This window comes from Symphalangus syndactylus, chromosome 9 (assembly GCF_028878055.3).
Source record: "Symphalangus syndactylus isolate Jambi chromosome 9, NHGRI_mSymSyn1-v2.1_pri, whole genome shotgun sequence".
NCBI lineage: Eukaryota > Metazoa > Chordata > Mammalia > Primates > Hylobatidae > Symphalangus > Symphalangus syndactylus.
In genome coordinates this window covers 90,418,093-90,443,730 of record NC_072431.2, presented here as the reverse complement: position 1 = coordinate 90,443,730, position 25,638 = coordinate 90,418,093, and the positions used below count along the sequence as shown (strand labels likewise).

Sequence of the window (25,638 nt, the reverse complement as noted above, 5' to 3'; positions counted from 1 at the left end):
TATGCATGGTCTATTCTTGCCTTTTCCAGTTAAATGAGTATAAAGTTATGCTTAAGTGGGTTTCTGGGGCTTCAAGTTTTAATGCATTTTAACAGAAGCATTAGATAAAATGAGTATGAACAGAACTCTGTTATTCTCATCCTCATTATTTATAAACAAATACAGAGCTGTCTACAGCTCAAAGGATGGTGTATCTATTTCATTTTCAAAAATAATTTGCAAAACATTTACCTATGAACTCTAAGTGATTACAAAGCATTACTGTAATAAGTCTACTTCTTTATCATACCACAAAACCACAATAGCTAGACGACAAAATGTTTTATTTTAAAACATTGAAAAAACAATTAAAAGACAAATGTCCATTATATAACCAGGAATGTTAAATATATGGAAACGGTAAATCTCTAAAATGTGGTAGGTACTTCCAGAGCTAAATGTCGCAAGTTATCCTACTTTTTTTCTCTAATATCAACAATACCTGATACGATGAAAAATAACAAAAAGACCTTACTAATTATCCAATCAAAGTTATCATCTTTGGGTAAATTTATATCAACACAACTTAAAAGTTTTGTCCAAGATGTTCCTGACACATGAAGCTTCCAGTTGAATTTCAGAAATGTTAACAAAAGTATCTTCCTTTTTTGCCTGTGAATGTTTGGGTATTGCTGTATTGTTGGCTTATATCCACTACAGATACTGGTTCTAGGCCAGCCCAAGGATCTTCAAGCATTGAAGGCTTGAAATAATTTTCCAACTCATTAGACATTCTTTTTTCTCTAACACGCCCTGATCCAAATGGTGTAGATGTCCTTGGAGAACCCTTTAGAAAAAAAATCAGTTAAAAAAACACTTAGTAAAGATAATTGGTACTTCTTCCTTTAGCTAAAGGTTAGTGGGAATCACATTGCTGCTTAAAAGTTGTGACTTGAACCTAAATATGTTCAATTATAAAGTCCATGCTTCCTTTAATCAAGTGTTTCTATTTCTTAAAAAAAGTACTTAAAGCAATTTGTTATTCTCATTTATTTATAATTCCATGACCACTGTCATCTCAAATACTTTTGTGTCTAATGTAGTAACTTTGCAGTAATTAAATACAAGCAGTGATGAAATCAAGTAATTATATTCAATTTTCCCTCGAAATTTTCATTTTTTTCAGGAGAAAACAATACTATAGTTTTAAAGTTTCTAGAACCTTTCTAGCTCATGAACATTTTCTTTACTCCTTAGTTCCAGGCTCAAAAGGGGTAGGGGGTTGGTGTAGAATACAGCGAGTTGGAAAACCACGTAGTTGCAAGTTGTAAACCACAGAAATCCTAGACATGCTAGAGATACTCCCTCTGTCTTTTGTATTTACTCTCACTAAATGAATGGAAAAATTCCCCTACCACCGATTTTCTTTCCAGGGAAGTTGGAGCAGAAGCCAGTGTAGCTCGAAGGAAAGATTAAAAAAAAGAAAAAGAAAAAGAAAAAGAACGATTTCCTGAAACAAACTGGCAAGGCCCTTGGCAAACAGGAGGAAATGGAGAATTAGGAAAATCTGTGTATGGGTGGCAGTATACTGGTAAAAAGCACGAGGGCTCGAAAACAGAACGTATGGCTCTGCCACTCTTTGGGGTAATCTTCCGAAAGTTACTCAACTTCTCTAAGCCTCAGTTCGCTCATCTGCAAAATTGGGCTAACAATAGTACCTCAGAGAGGATTAGACAAAATAATCCACGTAAAGGGAATATTAGTACCGTGCCTGCCATACAGTAAGAGCTCGGCAAACGCTGGCTATTATTATTACCTGGGGGTGGGTCTGCTGCTGCCCTGGGGAGTAGCCGAATTGCTGCTGGGACCCCGCGGGGGACCTGGAGTAGGAGCCAGGGTAGCCGCCAGGGGACGGAGACCCGAACCGGCCCCCCGGGAAGCTGCCGCCGTGTCGCGGAGAGTGACTGCTCCCGTAAGGCCTAGACCGGGGCCCGTACGGCGGCGTGTGGTGCGGACTCCCGTACCCGTCTCGAGGGGAGGGCGGCCGTGGTCCGCCCCCGCCCGGGGTTCCCCGGAAGCTGCTTCCGCTACCCCAAACTCCTCCACCCGGACCAGGGTAAGGAGGAGTCGGGGGCCGAAAATTCTGTCGCTGCATATCAGGGGCCAAAGCCGAAAACCTCGCAGCCGCGTTCTCCCACCGGAACTGTATCGACTGGCCCTCCACAGAAAACTGCTAGTCCTTTACCAAAACAGTCCTCCGACCGCAGCCACCCTACGGCACATCGGTTCCGGCGTCACAAAGATTCCGCCGGGGACGGCGGGATTACCTAAATTACTGACTTGGCAAGAAACTCAGTGGATCTAAGTGAAAAGAGGAAGAAAAGGACACAGGAAAGGACGGACACCCAAACCCAGCAACAACCTTTCCAGTCTGGGTGCCCTTGGACTGACCGACAGACGAGAAGCTGGCCCGGCGGACGACTGGGAGTGCTCCGCCCCGCCCGGCGGGGGCGGGGTCTGCGGCGTCCGTGGGTGCCCCCCAGTGGCGTCGGGTGGCGCCGCACGGAGTTCGCCGCTTGTACCAGGACCGATGCCATCTGAGATGCACGCGATGCTGGCGACGCTGGCAAGGGTGGCAGCTCTGCGCAGAACCTGCCTCTTCTCCGGCCGGGGCGGCGGGAGGGGGCTGTGGACTGGCCGCCCGCAGTCAGGTACCCTCCGAGATTCGGTCTGGGCGGCTAAAGGGACCCCTGCCCCAGCTTGCCTCCTGGGGCGCCCTGAGGAGAGCAATCGGGGTCTGAAGTCTCTGCTGACGCCGCAGCAGTGGCTTTGCTCGCCTCCCTGCAACCCCGCTCCGTGGGCCTGCGGCCGGCCTGCCCTGCTCTGGCCGCCCAGGGTCGCCTCTGCCCCGCGCGTTGTTGTGACCGAGGGCTCTGTGCGCGGTGGGGTCCGGCTCCCGCGCGTCCCGCGGCTCGCGTTTGGGGCCTCTTTACTGCTGTCCTTTCATCCGCCAAGTTTAAGTAACTTCGAAAATGCACACCCAGCCACATTTCAGAAAGGACTTTAGCCCGCTGCTTTGAATAACTTGACACTTCATGTACAATAAAAGATGCCCTTGTACAGTTACCTGTCACAGAATTTTATTTAGAGGATGAAATTTAGCTTTACTACAGTGTTATAGAACTTTCTTTACTCCCTCTGAATTTGGGAATGGTAGTCCACTATGAATCTTTTTTTTTCCTTTTTTCTTTTATTCTTTTTTTTTTTTTTTGAGACGGAGTCTCGCTCTGTCGCCCAGGCTGGACTGCAGTGGCGCAATCTCGGCTCACTGCAATCTCCCCCTCCCGTGTTCAGGAGATTTTCCTGCTTCAGCCTTCCGAGTAGCTGGGATTATAGGCATGCCGGCCACCATACCCAACTAATTTTTGTATTTTTAGTAGAAACGGGGTTTCACCATATTGGCAAGGCTGGTCTCGAATTCCTGACCTCAAGTTATCCTCCCGCCTCGGCCTCCCAAAGTGTTGAGATTAGACGTAATCTCTATGATTACGCGCGCGGCCCCTATGAATCCTGAAATTAGTTGCAGGATGCAGGATTTTTTTTTTTTTTTTTTTTGAGACAGTGTCTCGCTCTGTCGCCCAGGCTGGAGTGCAGTGGCGCAATCTTGGCTCACCACAACCTCTGCCTCCCGGATTCAAGCGATTCTCCTGCCTCAGCTTTCTAGAGTAGCCTCGATTACAGGCATGTGCTACATGCCCGGCTAATTTTTTTTGTATTTTTAGTAAAGACGGGTTTCACCATGTTGGCCAGGCTGGTCTCGAATTCCTGGGCTCAAGTGATCCGCCTGCCTTGGCCTCCCGAAGTGCTGGGATTTCATGCGTGAGCCACCGCGTCCGGCGTAGGATACAGAATCTTAAAAGAGCTTTAGGACTCATTAAATCATAGCCTAATGTGTAGCCTGGACCGTGATTTCCATTCACCCTCTTGTAGCTGCTACTCCTCGCTGTCTTCTTTGACATGTTCTGTGACATCCCAAGCTGACGAGTGTGGTATCTTCTCAGCTTCTATCCTCCTTGATGAATGGAGACACACACACAGGGTTTTTTTGTTTGTTTATTCTGTGGAAATTCAATTCACTACATTTCGTTTCTTCTGTAGATATAAGTGATAGAGTTAATCAAGGTAGCATATTGCCATTAAGGTTTAGTGATACAATTAAGGTCTGAGGACTCCAGCCTATCCACTTTATTATATACAGTAGTTCTGTTCTGGCCAAAAATTCACCTTTCTGGACATTGTCTTTAGTGTTTAACTTAATGCTTGGGAATTGCTCATTTGAATATTTATTGAATAAAATGACCTAGGTGGGACAATTGCTTGAGCCTAGGAGTTGAAGACCAGCCTGGGCAACATCGTGAAGCCCCATTTCTACCAAAAATACAAAAAAATTAGCCGAGCTTGGTGGCGTGCGCCTGTAGTCCCAGCTGCTTGGGAGGCTGAGGTGGGAGGATGGCTTGAGTCCTAGGAGGTCGAAGCTGCAGTGATCCGCTATTGTGCCACTGCACTCCAGCCTGGGTAACAGAGCGAGACCCTATCATGCCCCCCCACCCCACTGGAAAAAAAAAGGTTCACATACATCACATAGGTAATTTTCACCTTTTAGATCATCAGCCAGTCTACTCAGGGGAGGGGGCAGAAAAGTGAGAGTGGTGGGGACCAAAATTAACTTTATTATTATTATGATGGAGATGGGGGGGGATCTCACTCTGTCACCGAGGCTGGAGTGCGGTGGTGAGATCACAGATCACTGCGTCCTCGACCTCCTGGGCTCAAGTGATCTTCCCACATCAGTCTCCCAAGTAGCTGAGACTACAGGCTCATGCTACCATGCCTGGCTAATTTTTTTTATTTCTTTATTTTTTGTAGAGACAGGGTCTTGCTGTGTTTCCCAGAACTCCCCACCTCAAGTGTTCCTCTCTCCTGCCTTGGCCTCCCAAAACTCTGCAATTAAATGGTGTGGTGAGCCACCATGCCCAACCAACAAATTAATTTAATAGTAAACAGTTTAATTGATGAACGCATAATGAGTATATAGATCTTTATTCCATCAACCCATTTATCTGTATAACTTCAATCTAACTAAAGTTCACTAAAATTTATTAAAATTCAAAAGCCATGCTCTTTTTAAGCTTCTAGTAGTACATTTTGTAGCAAGATAAAACTGACCAATAAAAAAGTTTGAGTTGTGTCTTTCTGTCTTATAGCAGTATACTCTCTCTATATATACTTTTCATTTATTTAAGTATTGAGACATGTCTTGCTCTTTCATCCAGGCTGGAGTGCAGTGGTGCAATCCCAGTTCACTGCAACCTCTGCCTCCCTGGGTCAAGCGATCCTTCCACCTCAGCCTCCCAAGTAGCTGAAACCAGAGGTGCGTGCCACCATGCCTGGCTAATTTTTGTATTTTTTGAAGACATGGGGTTTTGCCATGTTGCCCGCACTGGTCTTGAACTCTTCGGCTCACACAATCCAGCCACCTGGGCCTCTCAAAGTGCTGGGATTACAGGCATGAGCCCCCTGTGCCCCAGCCAGTTATGATGTTTTTTGGCATATATTCATGGGGGTACAAGTGCAGTTTTGCTACATTGATATATTGTATTGGGGTGAAGTCAGGGCCTTCGGTGCATCCATCACTGGCACAACACACATTGTACCCAGTAAGCAACCTCCTGTAGTCCATCCCCTTCCCTCTACATTCCCAACCCTCCAAGTCTCCATTGCCCATCACTCCACACTCTGCTTCCATATGTACACATTATTTAGCACCAATTTATAAAGGAGAATAGGCAATATTTGTTTTTCTGTGCCTGAGTGATTTCACTTAAGATAATGGCCTCCAGTTCCATCCATGTTGCTGCAAAAGACATAGTTTCATTCTTTTTTATGGCTGAATAGTATTCCATTTTGTATATATGCCATATTTTGTTTATTTAGTGCTCCATTGATGGGCACTTAGGTTGATTTCATATCTTTGCTTTTATGAATAGTGCTTTATTAAACATGAGTGCAGGTGTCTTTTTGATATAATGATTTCTTTTCCTTTGGGTAGATGCACAGTAGTGGGATTGCTGCATCTTCCAGTAGTTCTATTTTTAGTTCTGTGAGAAATCTCCATACTGTTTTCCATAGAAGTTGCACTGATTTACATTCCCACCAACAGTGTATAAGAGTTCCCTTTTCTCAGCTTCCTCACCAACATCCTGTGATTTTTTTTGTCTTTTTAATAGCCATTCTGATGTATGTAAGATGATATCTCATTGTGGTTTTTAATTTGTATTTCTCTGATGATTGGTGATGTTGAACATTTTTTAAAAATTTTACTCATGGCAGTACACAGAAATTTTCAGGGAAGATTAAAAGGCATGAAAACATGACTCTTAATAGACAATTCTAGCAATATACGAACTGTTTTTACTTTGTTTCCCTAGCGTCTTGAATTTTTTGTTCAACTCATTTTCTGGTTATGAATTTAAAATGATTACAGCATACTGCCAATGTTTGAGAAGAAATCTGTTATTGGATTAAGTTTAGGAATCAGGTTGGGCGTGGTGTTGCTCATGCCTGTAATCCTACCACTTTGGGAGGCTGAGGTGGGTGGATCACCTGAGATCAGGAGTGAGCCGAGATTGCGCCATTGTACTCCATCCTGGGCGACAATAGCAAAACTCTGGCTCAAAAAAAATAAAAATAAAATAAAGAAATTCAGGATTCATATTAGTTAATTTATTTTTGAGACAAAGTCTCGTTCTGTCACCCAGGCTGGAGTTCGGTGGCAAGATCTAAGCTCACTGCAACCTCCACCTCCTGGGTTCAAGGATTGTTCTGCATCAGCCTCCAGAGTAGCTGGGACTACAGGTGTGTGCCACCACGCCTGGCTAATTTTTGTATTTTTAGCAGAGATGGGGGTTTCACCGTGTTGGCCAGGCTTGTCTCAAACTCCTGACTTCAGCTGATCCGCTCACCTCAGCCTCCCAAAGTGCTGGGATTACAAGCGTAAGCCACCGTGCCCCGCTGATGGTGAACATTTTTGATATGCTTGTGTTTTGAAAAATGCCTACTCATGTCCTTAGCCCATTTGTTAATAGGATTATTTGTTTTTTGTTGTTGAGTTGTTTGAGTTGCTTGCAAATTCTGGATATTAGTCCCCTGTTGGGTATGTAGTTTGCAGATATTTTCTTCCATTCCTCAGGTTATCTGTTCACTCTGTTGATCATTTCTTTTGCTATGCAGAAGCTGTTTAGCTTAATTTCCATTTGCCTGTTTTTGTTTTTGTTGCCTGTGCTTTTGAGGTCTCAGTCATGAATTCTTTGCCTAGATCAATGTCTAGAAGAGTTTGCCCTAGGTTTTCTTCAGTATTTTTAGAGTTTCATCCTTACATTCAAGTCTTTAATCCATCTTGAATTTATTTTTTTCTTTCTTTCTTTTTTTTTTTTTTTTGAGGTGGAGTTTCGCTTTTGTTGTCCTGGCTGGAGTGCAATGGCACGATCTCGGCTCACTGCAGCCTCTGCCTCCCGGGTTCAAGCGATTCTCCTACCTTATCCTCCCAAGTAGCTGGAATTACAGGCATGCGCCACCACGCCTGGCGAAGTTTTTGTGTGTTTAGTAGAGACAGGGTTTCTCCATGTTGGTCAGGCTGTTCTCAAACTCTTGACCTCAGTTGATCTGCCCGCCTAGGCCTCCCAAAGTGCTGGGATTATAGGTGTGAGCCACCATGCCCGGCCAAATTGATTTTTTTATATGGTGAGATACAGGGATCCAGTTTCATTCTTCTGCATATGGCAATCCAATTTTCCCAGCACCTTTTACTGAAAAGGGTATCCTTCTCCAGTAAATGTTGTCAAGTTTGTCAAAAATCAGTTGGCTGTAAGTATGTGGGTTTATTTCTGAGTTCTCTATGCTGTTCCATGGATCTATGTGTCTATTTATTTATTTATTGAGGTGGAGTCTTGCTCTGTTGCCCAGGCTGGAGTACAGTTGTGCAATCTCGGTTCATTGCAACCTCCGCCCCCTGGGTTCAAGCAATTGTCCTGCCTCAGCCTCCTGAGTAGCTGGGATTATAGGCGCACGCCACCACACCTGGCTAATTTTTGTATTTCTAGTAGAGACAGGGTTTCACCATGTTGGTAAAGTTAGTCTTGAAATCCTGACCTCGTGATCCTCCTGTCTTGGCCTCCCAAAGTGCTGGGATTACAGGCGTGAGCCACTGCACCTGGCCCTATGTGTCTGTTTTTATAGACACTATGAGTATTTTGCTGTTTTGGCTACTATGGCCTTGTAGTATATTTTGAAGTCAGAAAATGTGATATCACCAGCTTTGTTCTTTTTACTTGGGATATTTTTGGTTATTCGGGCTCATTTTTAGTTCCATATGAACTTCAGAATTGTTTTTTCTAATTCTGTGAAAAAATGATGTTGATAGAAATTGCATTGAACCTGCAGATTGCTTTGGGCACAATGGTCATTTTAACCACATTAATTCTTTCAACCTACGTGCATGGGTGTTTTTCCATTTGTTTGTTTCATCTATAGTTTCTTTCATCAGTGTTTTGTAGTTTTCCTTGTAGATTTCTTTCACCTTCTTGGTTAAATATGTTCCTAGGTATTTTATTTTTTTGTAGCTATCATAAATGGGACTGCCTTCTTGGTTTCGTCCTCAGGTAGAATGTTACTGGTGAACAGAAATCCTAGTGATTTCTTTTTCTTTTTTTTTTTTGAGATAGTCTTGCTCTACTACCCATGCTGGAGTACAATGGTGCAATGTAGGCTCACTGCAAAGGCCTCCCAAAGTGCTGGGATTACAGGCATGAGCCACTGTGCCCATCTGATTTATAAATTTTTGACAGATTATGCATTAAAGTGTGCTTCTCGGGCCAGGCGCAGTGGCTCATGGTTGTAATCCCAGCACTTTGGGAGGCTGAGGCAGGTGGATCACAAGGTTGGGAGTTCGAGACCAGCCTGGCCAACATAGTGAAACCCCATCTCTAGTAAAAACACAAAAAAATAGCTGGGCATGGTGGTGGGCGCCTGTAATCCCAGCTACTTGGGAGGCTGAAGCAGGAGAATTGCTTGAACCCGGGAGTGGGAGGCTGCAGTGGGCTGAGATCATGCCATTGCACTCCAGCCCGGGTGACAGACAGTGCAAGACTCCATCTCAAGAAAAAAAAAAAAAAAAAAAAGAAAGTGTGCTTCTCATCACATTTACAGGTAGTATATGAAGATTGAGGGAGAGGGAATTCTTTTTTTTTTTTTTTTTTTTTTTGAGGCAGGGTCTGACTCCAGTAGCCCAAGTTATAAATAAAGGTTTGGTGCCACAAAAGAAATAGCACTGGAATATAAAATTTTCTTTTTAATTCTCAGCAAGGCAATGTACTTCTATAGAAGAGTGTGCCCTTACAGATGGAACAATGATGAGCGCACACCTGGACAAGGGAGGGGAAGGGGTTCTTATCCCTGATGCACGTGGCCTCTGCTGCTGTGTTGTTCCCCTATAGGCTAGGTTTAGACCACACAGGCTAAGCTAATTCCAGCTGGCTAATTTAAAGAGAGTGACGGGGTGAGTGGTTTGGCAGGAAAAATGGTTATGGCAGAGCAGGAAATCTGAATAAGTCAGGGTGGAGAATGAGCAGGTAATCGGAATGACTTAGGGTGGAATAGGTAACTGGAATGAGTCATGGTGGAGCAGGTAATCAGAATGAGTCAGGGTGAAGCAGGTAATAGGAATGAGTCAGGGTGGAGCAGGTAATCGGAATGAGTCAGGGTAGAGCAGGTAATTGAAAAAGATTGCTTTACCAGGAAGTTAAGTTTAAAACTAGAAAGCAAAGAATTGAACATGCTGACAAACAGTTTCTTTGAAGAGAAATTTAGAACTCATACCTAACATTCCCTCCTATTGCATTTCCTTACAGGTCTTTTTCTTCAGACTTCTTTAACATGTCTTGGCTTAGTTGTTCTGCTTGATTTTCCAAAAGAAGAAACTTCTTTGGATAAGGCAGAGGATAGTTAAGGGAGGTTTTAGTAAGTGCTGTTTTTATAAACCTCTGCACCAACCCATGGATGCATGGTGTGACACAGCACCCGACAAGAATAAGTACACCCATTATGGCTGCGAGGGAAGTAAGAATTGAGGCTATTATTATTTTCGATTTACTGAACCACTTTTCTAGCCATCCTGTAGAGGAATCATTTACCCCTGAGTTGTTGGCTAACTCACTGGACACAGCAGTCAGACCTTGCAATGCCTTTGTTATACTTCCATCAGGGCAGTGTTGTTTGGGATGAAGGTACAACATTGAGTTTTAATTATGACGCAAACTCCTCTTTCTGCTAATATCATGTCTAAGGCTATCTTGTTTCCCCAAGCCATCTGGCTAGTAGCCCCTAATTGCTCAGCTATTCCTTTAACAGCATCTCTAGTATAGTTAATAAATTGCTGTTGTTGTTTATCCAATCTACATTTTTATTAATTGTCACCCACCAAAATATTGACTCAAATCCTGCAGCTATTTGATTTCGGGGTTTAAATTGATCTGGTATTCCCTGTGGGACTCCAATTGCATTTCAATAGATGTGAGAGTCGAAAGACCCATAAGAGGCTTCTCTTGCTTTACGATGTCTGGTTTTTCCTTCCTCTGGTTGAAGAAAGGCCAGAGTAAAAGGGATAGCCAATTGGACTAGAGCATAAGTACTGCTCTAATTATTTGGCAGAGTGTCCAGTAAAGGTCCTCCATAATCCCACCATACATCCACTCAGGGATGAATAAGGGCAGACTTATGGGTCAGCTCTTGGAAGTGCCACACTTCACTGCATCCTGTTAAGTCTCCAAGGAATGCCAAATTTTTCCCTTGGTTGTTGGAGACATGAGGTAAAATTGGTTTTGGAAGATGGAGGCTGGATAGCCCTTGGGGGCTGACCTGCAGCATGCTGGACTTTGGGATATAGCAGAGAGAGAGAGTGGCACAACTTGTTACTCTAGGCTGTAGAATCCTGGAAAAGAGCTACCATGCAGCCCATGCCCAGTTGAGTGGACGACCACCCCAGTGGAAAGGGGACAATCTGGGCCTCTGGCCTGCCAGGCGCACAAGCATAACAATTGCTTTTGTTTAACATGTGGACGGAATATTTGATCCATTCCAACCAGGCATTTGCATCTTGGTATCCTGTCTTAATTGCCAAAGTTTGTTTTAAGTCCTTAACTTCTATGATAGCTATCTTGGTCTTGTCGTTAGATGGAAGAGGGGCAATTGTTTAGTTGTGAGAGGTTTTGGAAGAAGGCTTAGAGGAAGGTGCAGGCAGTGGGGGATCAAAGACACATATTTCAAAGAATCCAATAGGATCTGTCCCTGAAACCTCAGCCCCCATACCATAAAATTGGTTTAAAGAAGGGAACTGGCTTAGAAAAGGGGAAGAACTTTGAGGGCTCGAGATAATAACCTGTAATGGAATGCACTGGTTTAGCTGACCCCCAGTTGGGGGTTGGCTGTCCCTCTAGTAAAATGAATGTATGATTTTAGGAAATTACAAAAACCAGTTGGGGCAGTCCATCCTTGTTCTTTAGTGGTCCACAGAATGTTGGACAAACTACGGCATAAAAGTTCTACATCGGGGGGCAAGACTCCTGGTTGACACTGGGGTCTTTATCGAAATCTCCCTGGATTAAATGGTCCCAATTCACTAATGTCTAGTCTGAGGAGAGTCAGGAGGGACAGAGGTACTTTTCTGAAGTAGAGAGCTGTCTTTGACTTGGCAAGTCCCCACAGGGTATAACAAGGCAAGCATCAAATGCAATAGTTTGAAGAGAAATTGACTTGGTTATGTTAATAACTAGATGGTCAGCAATAGAGGGAGGAAAGAAGAAGAGTAATAGAATAGATGAAAGAGAGTTAAATTTTTCTTCACTTTAGTTTGGTAGGGTTTTCCCCTGGGACTATGGCCCATGACTCTGGAGGGAGCGGTGCTTTCTTGACTCGGGTGTGATGAGTCCATCCCCTTTCCGCTGTATGAACAGCAGTCTCGGTGGTTAGCAGCACAAGGTGGGATCCTTCCCAGGCTGGCTAGAGTTTTCCTTCTTTCCACCCTTTGATGAGAAGGTGATCCTTAGGCTGGTACTGGTTTACCGGAAATTCTAGGGGTGGTACCTGTGCTAAAAGACTTTTAGTTTTGAGGGAAAGGAAAGTGGAAGATAAACCAAGTATATAATTTCTAAGAAATTGATCTTTTGTTTTAAATGTGGGGACATCAGCAGTGGACTTTATAGTCCTTGGTGTCTTCTTACTGAGAAATTTCCTTTAGCAACTATTTTTATTAGTTTTTAGACCAAAGAAAGCCAAACACCATTTTATATTTGACAAGCTTCCTGCAGGGTTTTTATACCAGATAAGCTAAATTTCACCTTTATATTAGTGTGCTATTAATGATAAACTTAATTTTAATAAAACCTTGTAGACACATTTATCCAATTTTTAATGTCTGACCATAAGGTAAGATTTTTTAGACTCTTTTTAACCTTGTATAATTTTTGTTAAAGAGCAGGTTAGTGCTTTAAGAAAAACCTGTTGTGCTTTTATTTTAATGTCCAGTTCACAGAAAAACTGGATGATACCCCTTTAACTTTAGCTAATATGTTTACAAACAGAATTTCCTTTAAAATTAATGTTTCAAAACTTGCTTAAACTTTAAAACAAAAAAATTTTTTAACCTTTTAATGTAGGTAAAAATCCACATTCTTATGCCTCATTATAATCCTTTTACCAAAAGTATATTTACTTTCCTTACACACCTTGCACATAAACTGTTTCTTCAATAGTTTTACATTCAGGAGGCCTAATTACTTTTATATTATACAACATTTCTTGCATAAATTCCCTTTTATAACTTTTTTTTCAGAAATTTCACAGACAATTCTTCAACATGCCTCAGCTTTCTCACTTGTTGCAAACTTCCCTTTCTTTAAACAACCAGTTAATTTATTTTAGGACAGGAATTTACCATATAACATTCCTTTTTACATAAATTCTTCTCCCCACTTTTTTTTTTCCTCAAAGATGATAATCATTCCTTTCCAAAGCGAACTTCCTTCATGTCGGTGGACTAGACTGTCTAAGGCCACAAGATTAGAAGTTAGGATAATACATGTTACACTGTTAACTTTTAGCAAACTTTACTTTTGTTGAAAACCTCGTAAATTTGGGATTTCAATTATTCTTTGCTATTAATAAGACCCTGTTCAGTCCATATTAACTTAGAATTGATATAGATGGCTCCTTCCTGATTCTATAAGTACTTTAAGGCTTGGCTGAGTGCAAACAGCTCACACGTTTGAGCAGACCAATTATTAGGCAATTTTCCTAGCTCTGCTTCTACTAGAGTTTTCTTATCACTTACTGAATACCCATTGTGTCTTTTTCCCTCAATCACCTGGGAGGAACCATCTATCATCGTGTCCTGAAGGGAGTTCCTCCTAGGTCTGGTTGGACCTTTGTGTGGTAATTAAGATTTAGATCCCCTGTTAGGAAACCTGCTGGGTTAAGGGAATTTTCAGTGGTTAATGTTAAATCATCTTCTTCTAACAGAATAGCCTCATACTTTAAGGTTCTTGAGTCAGTAAGCTATCTTTTTTGCCTTTTTTTTTTTTACTTAGCATAGTTCTGACCTGATGAGGTGTGCTCACAATGAGGTTTCCTCTGAAAGTTATTTTTCTACTTTCTTCTGCTAGCAAAGCAGTTGCCGCAACAGATTGAATGCATTTGGGCCATCCACAGGTTACTGGGTTAAGGATTTTTGATTAGGAAGGCTAATCAGTGGCCTCAGGTTGTCAGTGGCCTCAATGCTTTTGGGCTACGCCCTTGTTTACAGTGACAACTGCCGAGACCAGCTCGGTCATGGAGATCCTAACTCAGTGGCACTAGAGGAAGTAAAGACACACCCACAGAAATATAGAGCGTGGAGTGGGAAATCAGGGCTCTCATAGCCTTCAGCTCTGAGAGCCTTGAACAGAGATTTACCCACATATTTATTGACAGCAAGTCAGTCATAAGATTTACTGAAAGTATTCCTTATAGGAAACAAAGGGATGAGCCGGAAATAAAGGGATGGGCTCTGGCTAGTTATCTGCAGCATGAACATATCCTTAAGGCACAGATCGCTCAAGCTATTGTTTGTGGTTTAAGAATGCCTTAAGCGGTTTTCCACCCTGGGTAGGCCAGGTGTTCCTTGCCCTCATTTGGTAAACCTTCCAGTGTGAGCGTCAAGGCCATCACGAGCATGTCACAGTGCTGCAGAGATTTTGTTTATGGCCAGTTTTGTGGCCAGTTTATGGCCAGATTTTGGGGCCTGTTCCCAAGAGACAACAAGGTGGTATTGGAGTGTTACAGGGTCACAGGGAAGACCTTCAATTATAGGTTTTAAATTTACCTTAGCTTTTAAAGGAATAGGGTACACTGTTTTCTCTTTACTACTTCAGTCTCTCTCTTTCTTTCTCTCTTTGACTTTCTGTCTCTTTCTCTCTCTTTGATTCCCTCTTTGTCTCTCTGTCTCTTCCTCTCTCTCTGCTTCTTTCTCTGTCTGACTACCTCTTTGTCTCTCTTCTTCTCTCTCTCTGCCTCACTTTCTCTCTCTCTGCCTCTCTTTTTTTTTTTTTTTTTTTTTTTTGAGACGGAGTCTTGCTCTGTCACCCAGGCTGGAGTGCAGTGGCCCGATCTCTGCTCACTTCAGGCTCCACCTCCCGGGTTCACGCCATTCTCCTGCCTCGGCCTCTCCGAGTAGCTGGGACTACAGGCGCCTGCCACCACGCCCGGCCAATTTTTTTTTTTGTATTTTTAGTAGAGACGGGGTTTCACCGTGGTCTCGATCTCCTGACCTCGTGATCCGCCCGCCTCAGCCTCTCAAAGTGCTGGGATTACAAGCGTGAGCCACCGCGCCCGGCTTCTCTCTGCCTCTCTTTCTCTCTCTCTGCCTCTCTTTCTCTCTCTCCCCCTCTCTTTCCGCTGATCTTTCCCTGCTTCTGCCAGCCGCTTATGCTGCTGTTCTCCCTTTTCCTTCCCTTTCCCCTAGGGGAGGGACCAGCAGAAGTGGAGCTACTCTTTCTTTCACAGAGAAGAAAGGAAAGGGGAGTTCTGAATATTTTTCTTCCTACTAGAGGTTTGTGTGAGGTTCAACGCCCCCCCCATGGGGATTTCTCACCTCTTTTTTTTTTTTTTTTTTTGAGACGGAGTCTCGCTCTTTCACCCAGGCTGGAGTGCAGTGGCGCGATCTCGGCTCACTGCAGGCTCCGCCCCCCGGGGTTCACGCCATTCTCCTGCCTCAGCCTCCCTTGTAGCTGGGACTACAGGCGCCTGCCACCTCGCCCGGCCAATTTTTTGTATTTTTAGTAGAGACGGGGTTTCACCGTGTTAGCCAGGATGGTCTCGATCTCCTGACCTTGTGATCCGCCCGCCTCGGCCTCCCAAAGTGCTGGGATTACAGGCGTGAGCCACCGCGCCCGGCCCTTCTCACCTCTTTTTGAGGTTCAACACCCCCCATGGGGATCTCACCTCTTTTTGAGATTCAACCCCCTCATCATGGGGATTTCTCACCTCTTTCTGAGGTTCAGCCCCCGCCTCAGTGGGGATTTCTCACCTCTTTTTAACCTCCAAGACATCCCAACTAAGGAATACTTTACCACATCCCATGGCTTTCTTTCCCTAGTCCTGACTAAGGAATGCTTTACTGCCCCTGCGGTTTCTCTCTCCTTGGTATGTCCTAACCAAGGAATGCTTTACCACCCCGTGGCTTTTTCCTTAGTCCCGACCACCAAGGAAATACTTTACCGGCTCCTGCGGCTTCTCCTTCCTCGGTCTGTGCACAGAGTTTTCACCACAGTATGTGAGGATCCTCTAAGCTAGGTTTCTGGCCAGTTTCTCTCTGTGTTGCTGAGAGCTCAGGTTATTCCTCGCATTGGGTGGGTCCTGAGGCCGCCACAAGGGGGCGCGGTGGACCTCCTCATGAGAGAGAAGAAGAGACCACCCCCAGAGGGGAATGTAATCACAGGAGAGCCCCCAAATTGTTATAAATAAAGTTTCAGTGCTGCGAAAGAAATAGCACTCAAACATAAAATTTTCTTTTTAATTCTCAGCAAGACAATGTACTTCTATAGAAGGGTATGTATGCCCTTATAGATGGAGTAATGGTGAGTGCACACTGGGACAAGGGAGGGGAAGGGGAGCTTATCCCTGATGCACGTGGCCCCTGCTGCTGTGTTGTTACCCTATTGGCTATTGGGTTAGACCGCACAGGCTAAACTAACTCCGATTGGCTAATTTAAAGAGAGTGACAGAGTGAGTGGTTTGGCAGGAAAAATGGTTATGAGAGAGCAGGAAATCAGAATGAGTCTGGGTGGAGTAGGTAATCAGGTAATCGGAATGAGTCAGGGTGGAGTAGGTAATCAAAAAAGGTTGCTTTATGAGGAAGTTAAGTTTAAAAGTAGAAGGCAAAGAATTGAACATACTGACATACTGATTCTTTGAAAAGAAATTTAGAACTCCTATCTAACACAGGCAATTATGTTTCCTAAGAAATATGAATTGACTATCAGTTGTGGAAAGGTAAGACCTGGCCGGGCGCAGTGACTCCTGCTTGTAATCCCAGCACCTTGGGAGGCTGAGGTGGGTGGATCACCTGAGGTCGAGAGTTCGACACCAGCCTGACCAATATGGAGAAACCTCGTCTCTACTAAAAATACAAAATTAGCTGGGTGTGCTGGTGCATGCCTGTAATCCCAGCTACTCAGGAGGCTGAGGCAAGAGAATCACTTGAACCTGTGAGGCGGAGTTTGCAGTGAGCTTAGATGGCGCCATTGCACTCCAGCCTGGGCAACAAGAGCAAAACTTCATCTCAAAAAAAAAAAAAGAATGAAGACCCAACCCCATGATGAGGTTTATGAGCTCCTATACCATCTTGAAGAATGGGGGATTGGATCCTGACGAAAGAGGTTATGGGAACCGGGAGAGAAGAGGAACTCTGTTGGGGGAAATAAAGGATTGCTAGGGAGAATGAATGGATGAGGATAGAGATTAACTGGTAAATAGTTCCCTTTAGAATTTAAATGAGTCTGAGAGACAGGCTTTATCTTCTGAAAGGGCCTGTTCAGGTCTGATTACATTCTTGGTCTTCCAGGGAGTGGAAGAAAAAACAGTTGTTCTTCTTTGGTGGGTGATCCTGGAGTTTTGGCAGATAAAAATCTTAAACTTCTTTAGACGAGATGGTAGGGGTGGGGAACCTTGGAGAGTCCTTGAGGTTTCTCCTTCAGTTCAGCATGTCAATGTGCCATATTTTGGGGTCTCAGTTTTTGAGTCCCAACACAGTCCATTCTTTGAAAAGTGCAACAGTTTAATAAGCATGTAGCTTATTTTAGATTTAAAGATTTGGAGATACAACCTTAAATACTGGATTTTTATAAATGTAGCTAGGGTCTTCCTGAAACCGCCTTTGCAAAATTATGCTGAGATAGTGAAAGAGATCTAACTTAACTGACTCTATCTTCCTTCTAACCTCCAAGCTGTCCTTGTTCATTCCTGGGCGTAGGCTGAACTAACTTTAGGAGAAACTTAGTTTATAGTTTATAGTTTAAACAAAGACTGTAAACAGCCCTTTCCCAAAGCAGACCTCCTTCTTGTCTGGGGACTAGATTGCCTTTATAGGACTAGCATTAGCCACAAGATCAGAAATTATGGTTTAGGGCTGGGCGCGGTGGCTCATGCCCATAGTCCCAGCACTTTGGGAGGCAAGTGGATCACTTGAGGCCAGGATTTCGAGACCAGCCTGGCCAACATAATGAAACCCTGTCTATACTAAAAATATAAAAATTGGCCAGGCATGGTAGCTCATGCCTGTGTAATCTCAGCACTTTGGGAGGCCGAGGCGGGTGGATCACCTGAGGTCAGGAGTTCGCGACCAGCCTGGCCATCATGGTGAAACCCCATCTCTACTAAAAATACAAAAAATTAGCCAGGCGTGGTGGCAGGCGCCTGTAATCCCAGCTGCTCAGGAGGCTGAGGCAGCAGAATTGCTTGAACTCGGGAGTCAGAGGTTGCAGTGAGCTGAGATCGCGCCATCGCACTCCAGCCTGGGCAACCAGAGCAAAATTCCATCTCAAAACAAACAAAAAATTACAAAAGTTAGCAGGGTGTGCTGGTGCATGCCTGTACTCCCAGCTACTCGGGAGGTTGAGGTGGGAGAATGGGTTGAACCCAAGAGGCGGAGGTTGCAGTGAGCCAAGATCGCGCCACTGCACTCCAACCTGGGTGACAGAGTGAGACCCTGCCTCAAAAAAATAATTATGGTTTAGGAGTCATGCGGCTGGAGGCTACAAGATTCTGACCCTCCCAGAACTGCTCCTAAGATCAGTGCTAGAGATATTTTGCAGACCCTGCACTTGATGGATCAGCTGGCCCCACCCAGATCAATAAACTGGCTCATCTGATCTTGTGGCCCAGGAACTGACTGATCAAGAAGACAGCTCTGACTCCGTATGACTTCATTCTGAGCAATCAGCACGCCTGGCTCACTGGCTCCCCCCATCCTCACCAAGTTATCCTTAAAACCTCTGCTCACTGGGCCGGGCTCAGTGGCTCACACCTGTAATCCCAGCACTTTGGGAGGCTAAGGCAGGCGGATCACTTGAGGCCAGGAGTTTAAGACCAGCCTGGCCAACATAGTGAAACCACATCTCTACTAAAAATACAAAAAACATTAGCTGGGCGAGGTGGTGGGCGCCTGTAATCCCAGCTTCTCGGGAGGCTGAGGCAGGAGAATCACTTGAACCCAGGTTGGGAACGTTGCATTGAGTTGAGATCAGCCATTGCACTCCAGCCTGGGGAACAAGAGCGAAACTACTCACAAAAAAAACAAAACAAAACAAAACAAAAAAAACTCTGCTCCCTGAATGCTGGGGAGACTGATTTGAGTAATAATAAAACTCCGGTCTTCCGCTCAGCCAGCTCTGCATGAATTACTTTTTCTGGATTGCAATTCCCCTGTCTTGATGAATCAGCTCTATCTAGGCAGTGGGCAAGGTGAACCCCTTGGGCAGTTACATTCCTAGGCCTTAGCCAGGGAATTACCATTTATATGATGATGAATTCAGGGGAGAAGAGATGAAGAGAAAGGGAGAAAATTTTATCTTGGCCAGGCACCGTGGCTTATGCCTGTAATCCCAGCACTTTGGGAGGCTGAGGCAGGTGGATTGCAAGGTCAGGAGATTGAGACCATCCTGGCCAACATGGTGAAACCCTGTCTCTACTAAAATACACACAAAAAAATTAGCTGGGCGTGGGGGCGCGCACCTGTAGTACCAGCTACTTGGGAGGCTGAGGCAGGAGAATTGCTTGAAACCGGGAGGCGGAGGTTGCAGTGAGCCGAGATTGCACCACTGCATTCCAGCCAGGCGACAGAGTGAGACTCCATCTCAAAAAACAAAACAAAACAAACAAAAAAATTTTATCTTGAATTACCTACAGGTAGAAAAGTTAAGAACTGGAGGCGGCTTCCAGTCGTGTGACCTGAGCACATGAGGCCAGTGGAATGCTGGAGCTGAAAGCATCTGTGTGGCAGCCAGACATGTCCTTTTCGCTGGCTTCAGCTGCCTTTTTTAGATGAAGATTGTATTCACAGTGACTGTGAGCTCCTTAGGCACAGAAACTGAATTAGTGTTAAACACTATTGTGTATGCCTGTCATGGCACAAGGATAGTATAGATATTTCCAAGATCTCTCTCATGGCCATCCTTGGATCCCAGAGCCTGGGACAGTGTTAGGGATCTTGGAAGCACTGCCAACATGTCTGACATTCAAGAAGCCACTAACAGCTCCTAGTTGTAAACCTGCATGAGAACCAGAGGTCTGCACAAGTGACAGAAAGTGACCTCAGAGGTGAGTCTCAGCTTCCTCAAGTCACTATGTAACTGCCCAGTGCATTCATTTTGCCCAGTGGCCCAGATACAGTTTAATTCATGCATAGCCAGCTGTAGAAGAGACTGGAGATTTCTTACTCCAATCAGTTTCCCTGAAAATTTGGAGACTGAGGTTTTCTAAGGATAACTTGGCAGGTTGGGAGTCAGAGGGTAGGGAGTGCTGATTGGATGGGTCAGAGATGAAGTCACCGGGGGTCAAAGTGGGTTTTTCTAGCTTTCTTTTGTTTCTGGGTGGGATCACAGAAAAGTTTGAGCCAGATTATTGGCCTGGGTGGCACCAGCTGGTGCGTCAGAAGGCAGGATCTAGGAAATATCCTCAGTACCAGTGTTAGGTTTTACAATAATGCTGTTAACTCTAGGAGCAACTGGGAAGGTTCAGAATCTTGCAGCCTCTGGGTGCATGACGACTCCTAAACCATAATTTCTAATCTTGTGGATAATTTGTTAGTTTTACAAAGGCAGTCTGGTCCCCAGGCAAGTAAGAGACTTGTTTTGGGAAAGGACTTTTATTGGTTTTGTTTCAAAGTTCAACTTTAAACTAAGTTCCACCCAAAGATAGTTCAGCCTACGCCCAGGAATAAACAAGGGCAGCCTGGAGGTTAGAACCAAGATGGAGTCGATTAGGTCAGATCCCTTTCACTGTTGTAACTTTCTCACTGTTTTAGTTTTTGTCAAGGTGATTTCAACTACTGGAGCCAGCTTTGAGCAAACAGCTGCGGAAGAAGTGAGAGACAAATTGGGGTCACCATACAATCAGCAGAGACCATGGCAAGATATATTTTGTCATTTCAGTGAAAATTTGGCTCAGGTTTATTGTTCGAGATCAGTTGATGATAACTCATTTGTGGTTGTTCAGGAGTTTCAAGATTGCTAGTTTAAAAAACAAAGAAATTCTAAAGGATTTTGAAGACTTGGCTGGAAAACTCCCATGGTCAAACACTTTAATTTTAAGGAAAATTAATGTTTTTTTGTTGTTGTTTTTGAGATGGAGTCTTGCTGTGTTGGCCAGGCTGGAGTGCAGTGGTGTGATCTTGGCTCACTGCACAACCTCCATCTCCCTGGTTCAAGTGATTCTCCTGCCTCAGCCTCCTGAGTAGATGGGACAACAAGTGCCCACCACCATGCCTGGCTAATTTTTTTATTTGTATTTTTTAGTAGAGGTGGGGTTTCACCATATTGGCCAGGCTGGTCTCAAACTCCTGACCTTGTGATCTGCCCATCTCGGCCTCCCAAACTGCTGAGATTACAGGAGTGAGCCACCGTGCCCAGCCAATTAATGTTGATTTTAAGGAAAAAACAAACAAACAAAAAAACAAAGCTCAAAAAGATAATTCAGAATTCAAGTAAAAGGAAAGTTCATGATGGACAATAAGTCCAAACGATGAAAGAGATGTTAAAAAAAAGAGTTCATTCACTACAATGTTTTAGATTCACACATCTTAGGTTATTGTGAAACTCCAGCCATCAAAGGAGATAGCAACATTAGTAGGTGATGATTTGGCATCTTACAAAGATGAGACTGATGAAAACAAAAAAGAAGAAACTGAGCCTCAAGTGTAAAGTTTAGAGTCATGTGCAACAGAGTAGGAGAGAAACACTGCTTTCCCTCAAATGAGGCTGGAAGAAATTCTGGGGGTGATGTTTAAGGTCATTTTAAGTGGAAGGCCGACATGACCAACTTTGACGTTGCAATTCTTTTGAATATCCATGATAATGAAATCACTGTGGGCATGGCATTGACTAAAGCGAGTCTGCACTGAAGACGTATCACACATTTTGGACCTATGACTCTTTTGTACCTATTAACATTTTGGACCTATGGGCACATTTTGGACCTATCAACTCTTACCCCTGGGATACCCAGCCTCTGTGGTCTGCTACCTTATGTTATAATAGCCGATCTAATGTGTGGAACAGGGGCAATACCAATAGAGGGGACTACTGAATGTTTTCACTTTATATTCTGGTGATAATAATCCCCTGGTTGTGAATAGAGCAGCAACCAGCATCACATCTTTATTGACCAACAGGCAAATTAAAGAAGGCTAACCATCCGGAAGCTTGCCCATAGATGCTGTTCAATGGGATAAATGCAATCTGCCATTGAGAACTGGCTCTGTGGATATTATTGTAGCAGATTTGCCATTTGGAAAAAGGATGGGATCTAAGAAGAGAAACTAGAACCTTCATCCAGCTTGCCTATGGGAGATGAGTTGTGTCTGTGTACATCTACAACAGGTCAAGCTGTACGATGTACTCAGGACGCGAAATGCTTTATGAAAGCATTATCTGGCATGTGATGTGTATGGTGAAAAATGAATACAGTTCAGGTGAACATTAGGGGTCTTTGTGCTGCAGTTTATATTTTGAAATGTACACCTCAAGCTTTTGTTCATCCTTCAGAACAAGATGGAGAAACAGGAACTCTGGTAATGCAAAGATTGAAGATAACTAATAGTGCTCGTACTTCCCAACACTGGAAATGTCAGCATGAAGAACTTGCTTTGAGAACAAAATAGTATTAAAAAAGTGCAGTCTGCACTCTTTAAACCTGTTCAGGGCTCTTCACCCTAGTTGGCAAAAGATGTGAATGCAATGTAATGTAATGGGATTGAAAAAGTCTTATGAGAAAGCAGAGCTTTTCCTTGGCACTGTTTTGTACTTTGGGCAATTAGTATTTTGCTTAAAATGCTTTTAAAGATGCCTAGTGAAAAGCCTAGTAAAACGCTCTGAGATTTGGGTGTAGAACATTTTATTTTCAGGCTTAAAACATTTTTTTTTAATATTATAGATTTTTGTAGAGATAGGGTTCTCACCATGTTGCCCAGGCTGGTCTTGAACTCCTGGGCTCAAGCAATCCTCCCAAAGTTTTGGGATTACAGGTGTGAGCCACAACACCTGACCTATTTTCAGGCTTTACAGCCTGTTTTCTATTTTGCCAAGTGGAAAGCTACTCTGGCCTAAAGGAAAGGCAGAGAACAGATTACATCTTAGGCCACATTTCATTGCCTATGTATCTGTGCTATTCAGTTGCTCAAATTCTTTAAGTCTAAAAGTGAAGTATTGCATTTTGTGAACAATGTTTGCCCCATAAGATGAAATCTCACAAGTCCTATAGGAAAGTTTACCATCTGCCTTAAAAATTAAAATGCACATCTGTTATTCAGATTAATATGCATCTGTTATTCAGAACTAAAATAGAAGACTAGGAGTTATCAAAGGGATTGCAAAAATACTGTTAGTAGTAGCATAGAGCATTACTATTTGTAAATAGCAGAGGCAGGGCATGGTGGCTCACGCCTGTAATCCCATAACTTTGGGAGGCCGAGGTGGGTGGATCACCTGAGGTCAGGAGTTGGAGACCAGCCTCGCCAACATGGGAAACCCCGTCTCTACTAACAATAAAAAAATTAGCCGGGTGTAGTGGCACATGCCTGTAATTCCAGCTACTTGGGAGGCTGAGACAGGAGAATCACTTGAACCTGGGAGGCAGAGGTTGCAGTGAGCCAAGATTGCACCACTGCACTCCAGCCTTGGCAGCAGGGCGGACCCTGTCTCAAAAAAAAAAAAAAAAAAATAGCAGACACATTGGTATTTGAGGTGTGGGACCAGCAAAGCAAATTAAAAGAAATTTTATTTTTCTTCTGGTAAAAAAAAAAAAAAAAAAAAGGACAAATGAAGAACTGGGATGATGCATGTGAGCTTATGGTGGCTGTCCTCTGAGCTAAGGGAAAAGGACACTGCTCGTTTTTGTGAGCAACATAGGTATGGTTCCCACAAAAAGATCCTTGCAGCACTGTTGAGGGAGGCCCAACATTAGAAGACAAGATCCTGCCTGGATAAGGCAGTGCTTTTATGAAATATGCTTCCAGTGGCTAGGGGCTATCTTCAAGTGACATTGTATACAGAAGACATCATCAGACAAAAAAACCATCAAGGAACATTTGAGCACCCAAGCCTCTTGGGGAGCCCCATAAATAATTGGTTATTATTGTTAATAATTGGTTATTAATAATGTGGTGGTGTATGTTTAGAAGTTCTGCTTTAATGCAAGTAAGTGTAACAAGCCAAGGAAATTTAAGTATAAATGTAAATGGGACCTTGTCTATTTCTGTAAGGCTGAGGATTTTTACTTAGGATACCTAAGTTTTTTTTTTTTTTTTTTTTTTTTTTGAGATAGCGTTTCCCTCTGTAGCCCAGGCTGGAGTGCAGCAGCACAATCCTGGCCTACTGCAACCTCCACCTCCTGGGTTCAAGCGATTCTCCTGCCTCAGCCTCTGAGTATCTGGGATTACAGGTGTGCCCCACCATGCCTGGCTAATTTTTGTGTTTTTAGTAGGGACGGGGTTTCACCATGTTGGCCAGGCTGGTCTCGAACTCCTGACCTAAAGTGATCCACCTGCCTCAGCCTACCAAAGTGTTGGGATTACAGGTGTGAGCCACTGTGCCTGGCCTAGGATACCTAAGATTTTTAGTGCTGACTGGGCGTGGTGGCTCACGCCTATAATCCCAGCACTTTGGAAGGCCAAGGCGGGCGGATCACGAGGTCAGGAGATCGAGACCATCCTGGCTAACACAGTGAAACCCCATCTCTACTAAAAATACAAAAAATTAGCCCAGTGTGGTGAAGGGCGCCTGTAGTCCCAGCTACTCAGGAGGCTGAAGCAGGAGAATGGTGTGAACCCAGGAGGTGGAGCTTGCAGTGAACCGAGATCACGCTACTGCACTCCAGCCTGGGTGACAGAGTGAGACTCCCCCTCAAAAAAATAGAAGATTTTTAGTGCCTTGTCTTAAAAAACTATGCTTGGAAGCCCAATATATAAGAGCAAATGGGCTGTATTCAAAGGAGGAATTGGAGTCCCAGAGCCCTGCTCACTCTGTACTCCTATTTTAACTACCCTCCTACCCCTTCACCACCTCTGAGGTGGTGGCTCTGAAGAAAGGGTTTGAAAGCCACTATTTTAGGTAGATGTCAGGTATTAACCAGTGCTACAAATAGAAATCGTTGGTTAGTTTCACTATGTATTATTAAGAAGTAAATATTGGCTGGGCATGGTGGTTCACTTGAGGTCAGGAGTTCGAGACCAGCCTGGCCAACGTGGTGAAACCCCCATCTCTACTAAAAATACAGAAATTAGCCAGGCATGTTGGCACACACCTGTAAACCCAGCTACTCAGAGGCTGTGGTATGAGAATTGCTTGAACTCGGGAGGCAGAGGTTGCAGTGAGCCGAGATGGCACCCCAGTACTTCAGCCTGGGTAACAGAGCAAGACTGTCTCAAAAAAAAAAAAAAAAAAAAAAAGGTAAATTTTTTCATGTTTCTGCATGGTCAGGGCTTTCTGAGCATAGAAAAGTGGAACCTGGGTTAAAAGACAAGCCTTGGAAGTTAAAAGATGACTTAAGGGATATAAAACCCAGAGCGTTGGAGGCATTCCCGATTGTAAACCCAGTAATTCTTTTTTTTTTTTTTTTTATTATACTTTAGGGTTTTAGGGTACATGTGCACAATGTGCAGGTTTGTTACATATGTATCCATGTGCCATGTTGATTTCCTGCACCCATTAACTCGTCATTTAGCATTAGGTGTATCTCCTAATGCTGTCCCTCCCCCCTCCCCCCACCCCACAACAGTCCCCGGAGTGTGATGTTCCCCTT

General features: G+C 43.9%; 2 protein-coding genes and 1 pseudogene across 5 annotated transcripts in view; 2 read left to right on the top strand and 1 right to left on the bottom strand.

Annotated features, from left to right (window-relative positions):
* Positions 1 to 306: 306 nt before the first annotated feature.
* On the bottom strand, positions 307 to 2,495 carry MPLKIP (M-phase specific PLK1 interacting protein). The gene is made up of 2 exons (XM_055293360.2): positions 1,796 to 2,495; positions 307 to 826 (listed from the first exon to the last, which is right to left on the bottom strand). The coding sequence occupies exons 1-2, from the start codon at positions 2,132 to 2,134 to the stop codon at positions 626 to 628; spliced, it is 540 nt and encodes a 179-aa protein (XP_055149335.1). The 5' UTR covers positions 2,135 to 2,495; the 3' UTR covers positions 307 to 625.
* Positions 2,496 to 2,530: 35 nt separating this feature from the next.
* The window catches only part of SUGCT (succinyl-CoA:glutarate-CoA transferase), a 769,733-nt gene continuing 746,625 nt past the window's right edge, over positions 2,531 to 25,638 (top strand). For all 4 annotated transcript variants that reach the window (XM_055293359.2, XM_055293357.2, XM_055293358.2 and 1 more), the window contains exon 1: positions 2,531 to 2,690. In XM_055293359.2, the coding sequence (XP_055149334.1) occupies positions 2,570 to 2,690 (121 nt within the window). In that variant the 5' untranslated portion in view covers positions 2,531 to 2,569. The remainder of the gene's footprint in view (positions 2,691 to 25,638) is intronic.
* LOC129490491 (tRNA (guanine(6)-N2)-methyltransferase THUMP3-like) lies at positions 19,849 to 22,501 on the top strand (annotated as a pseudogene).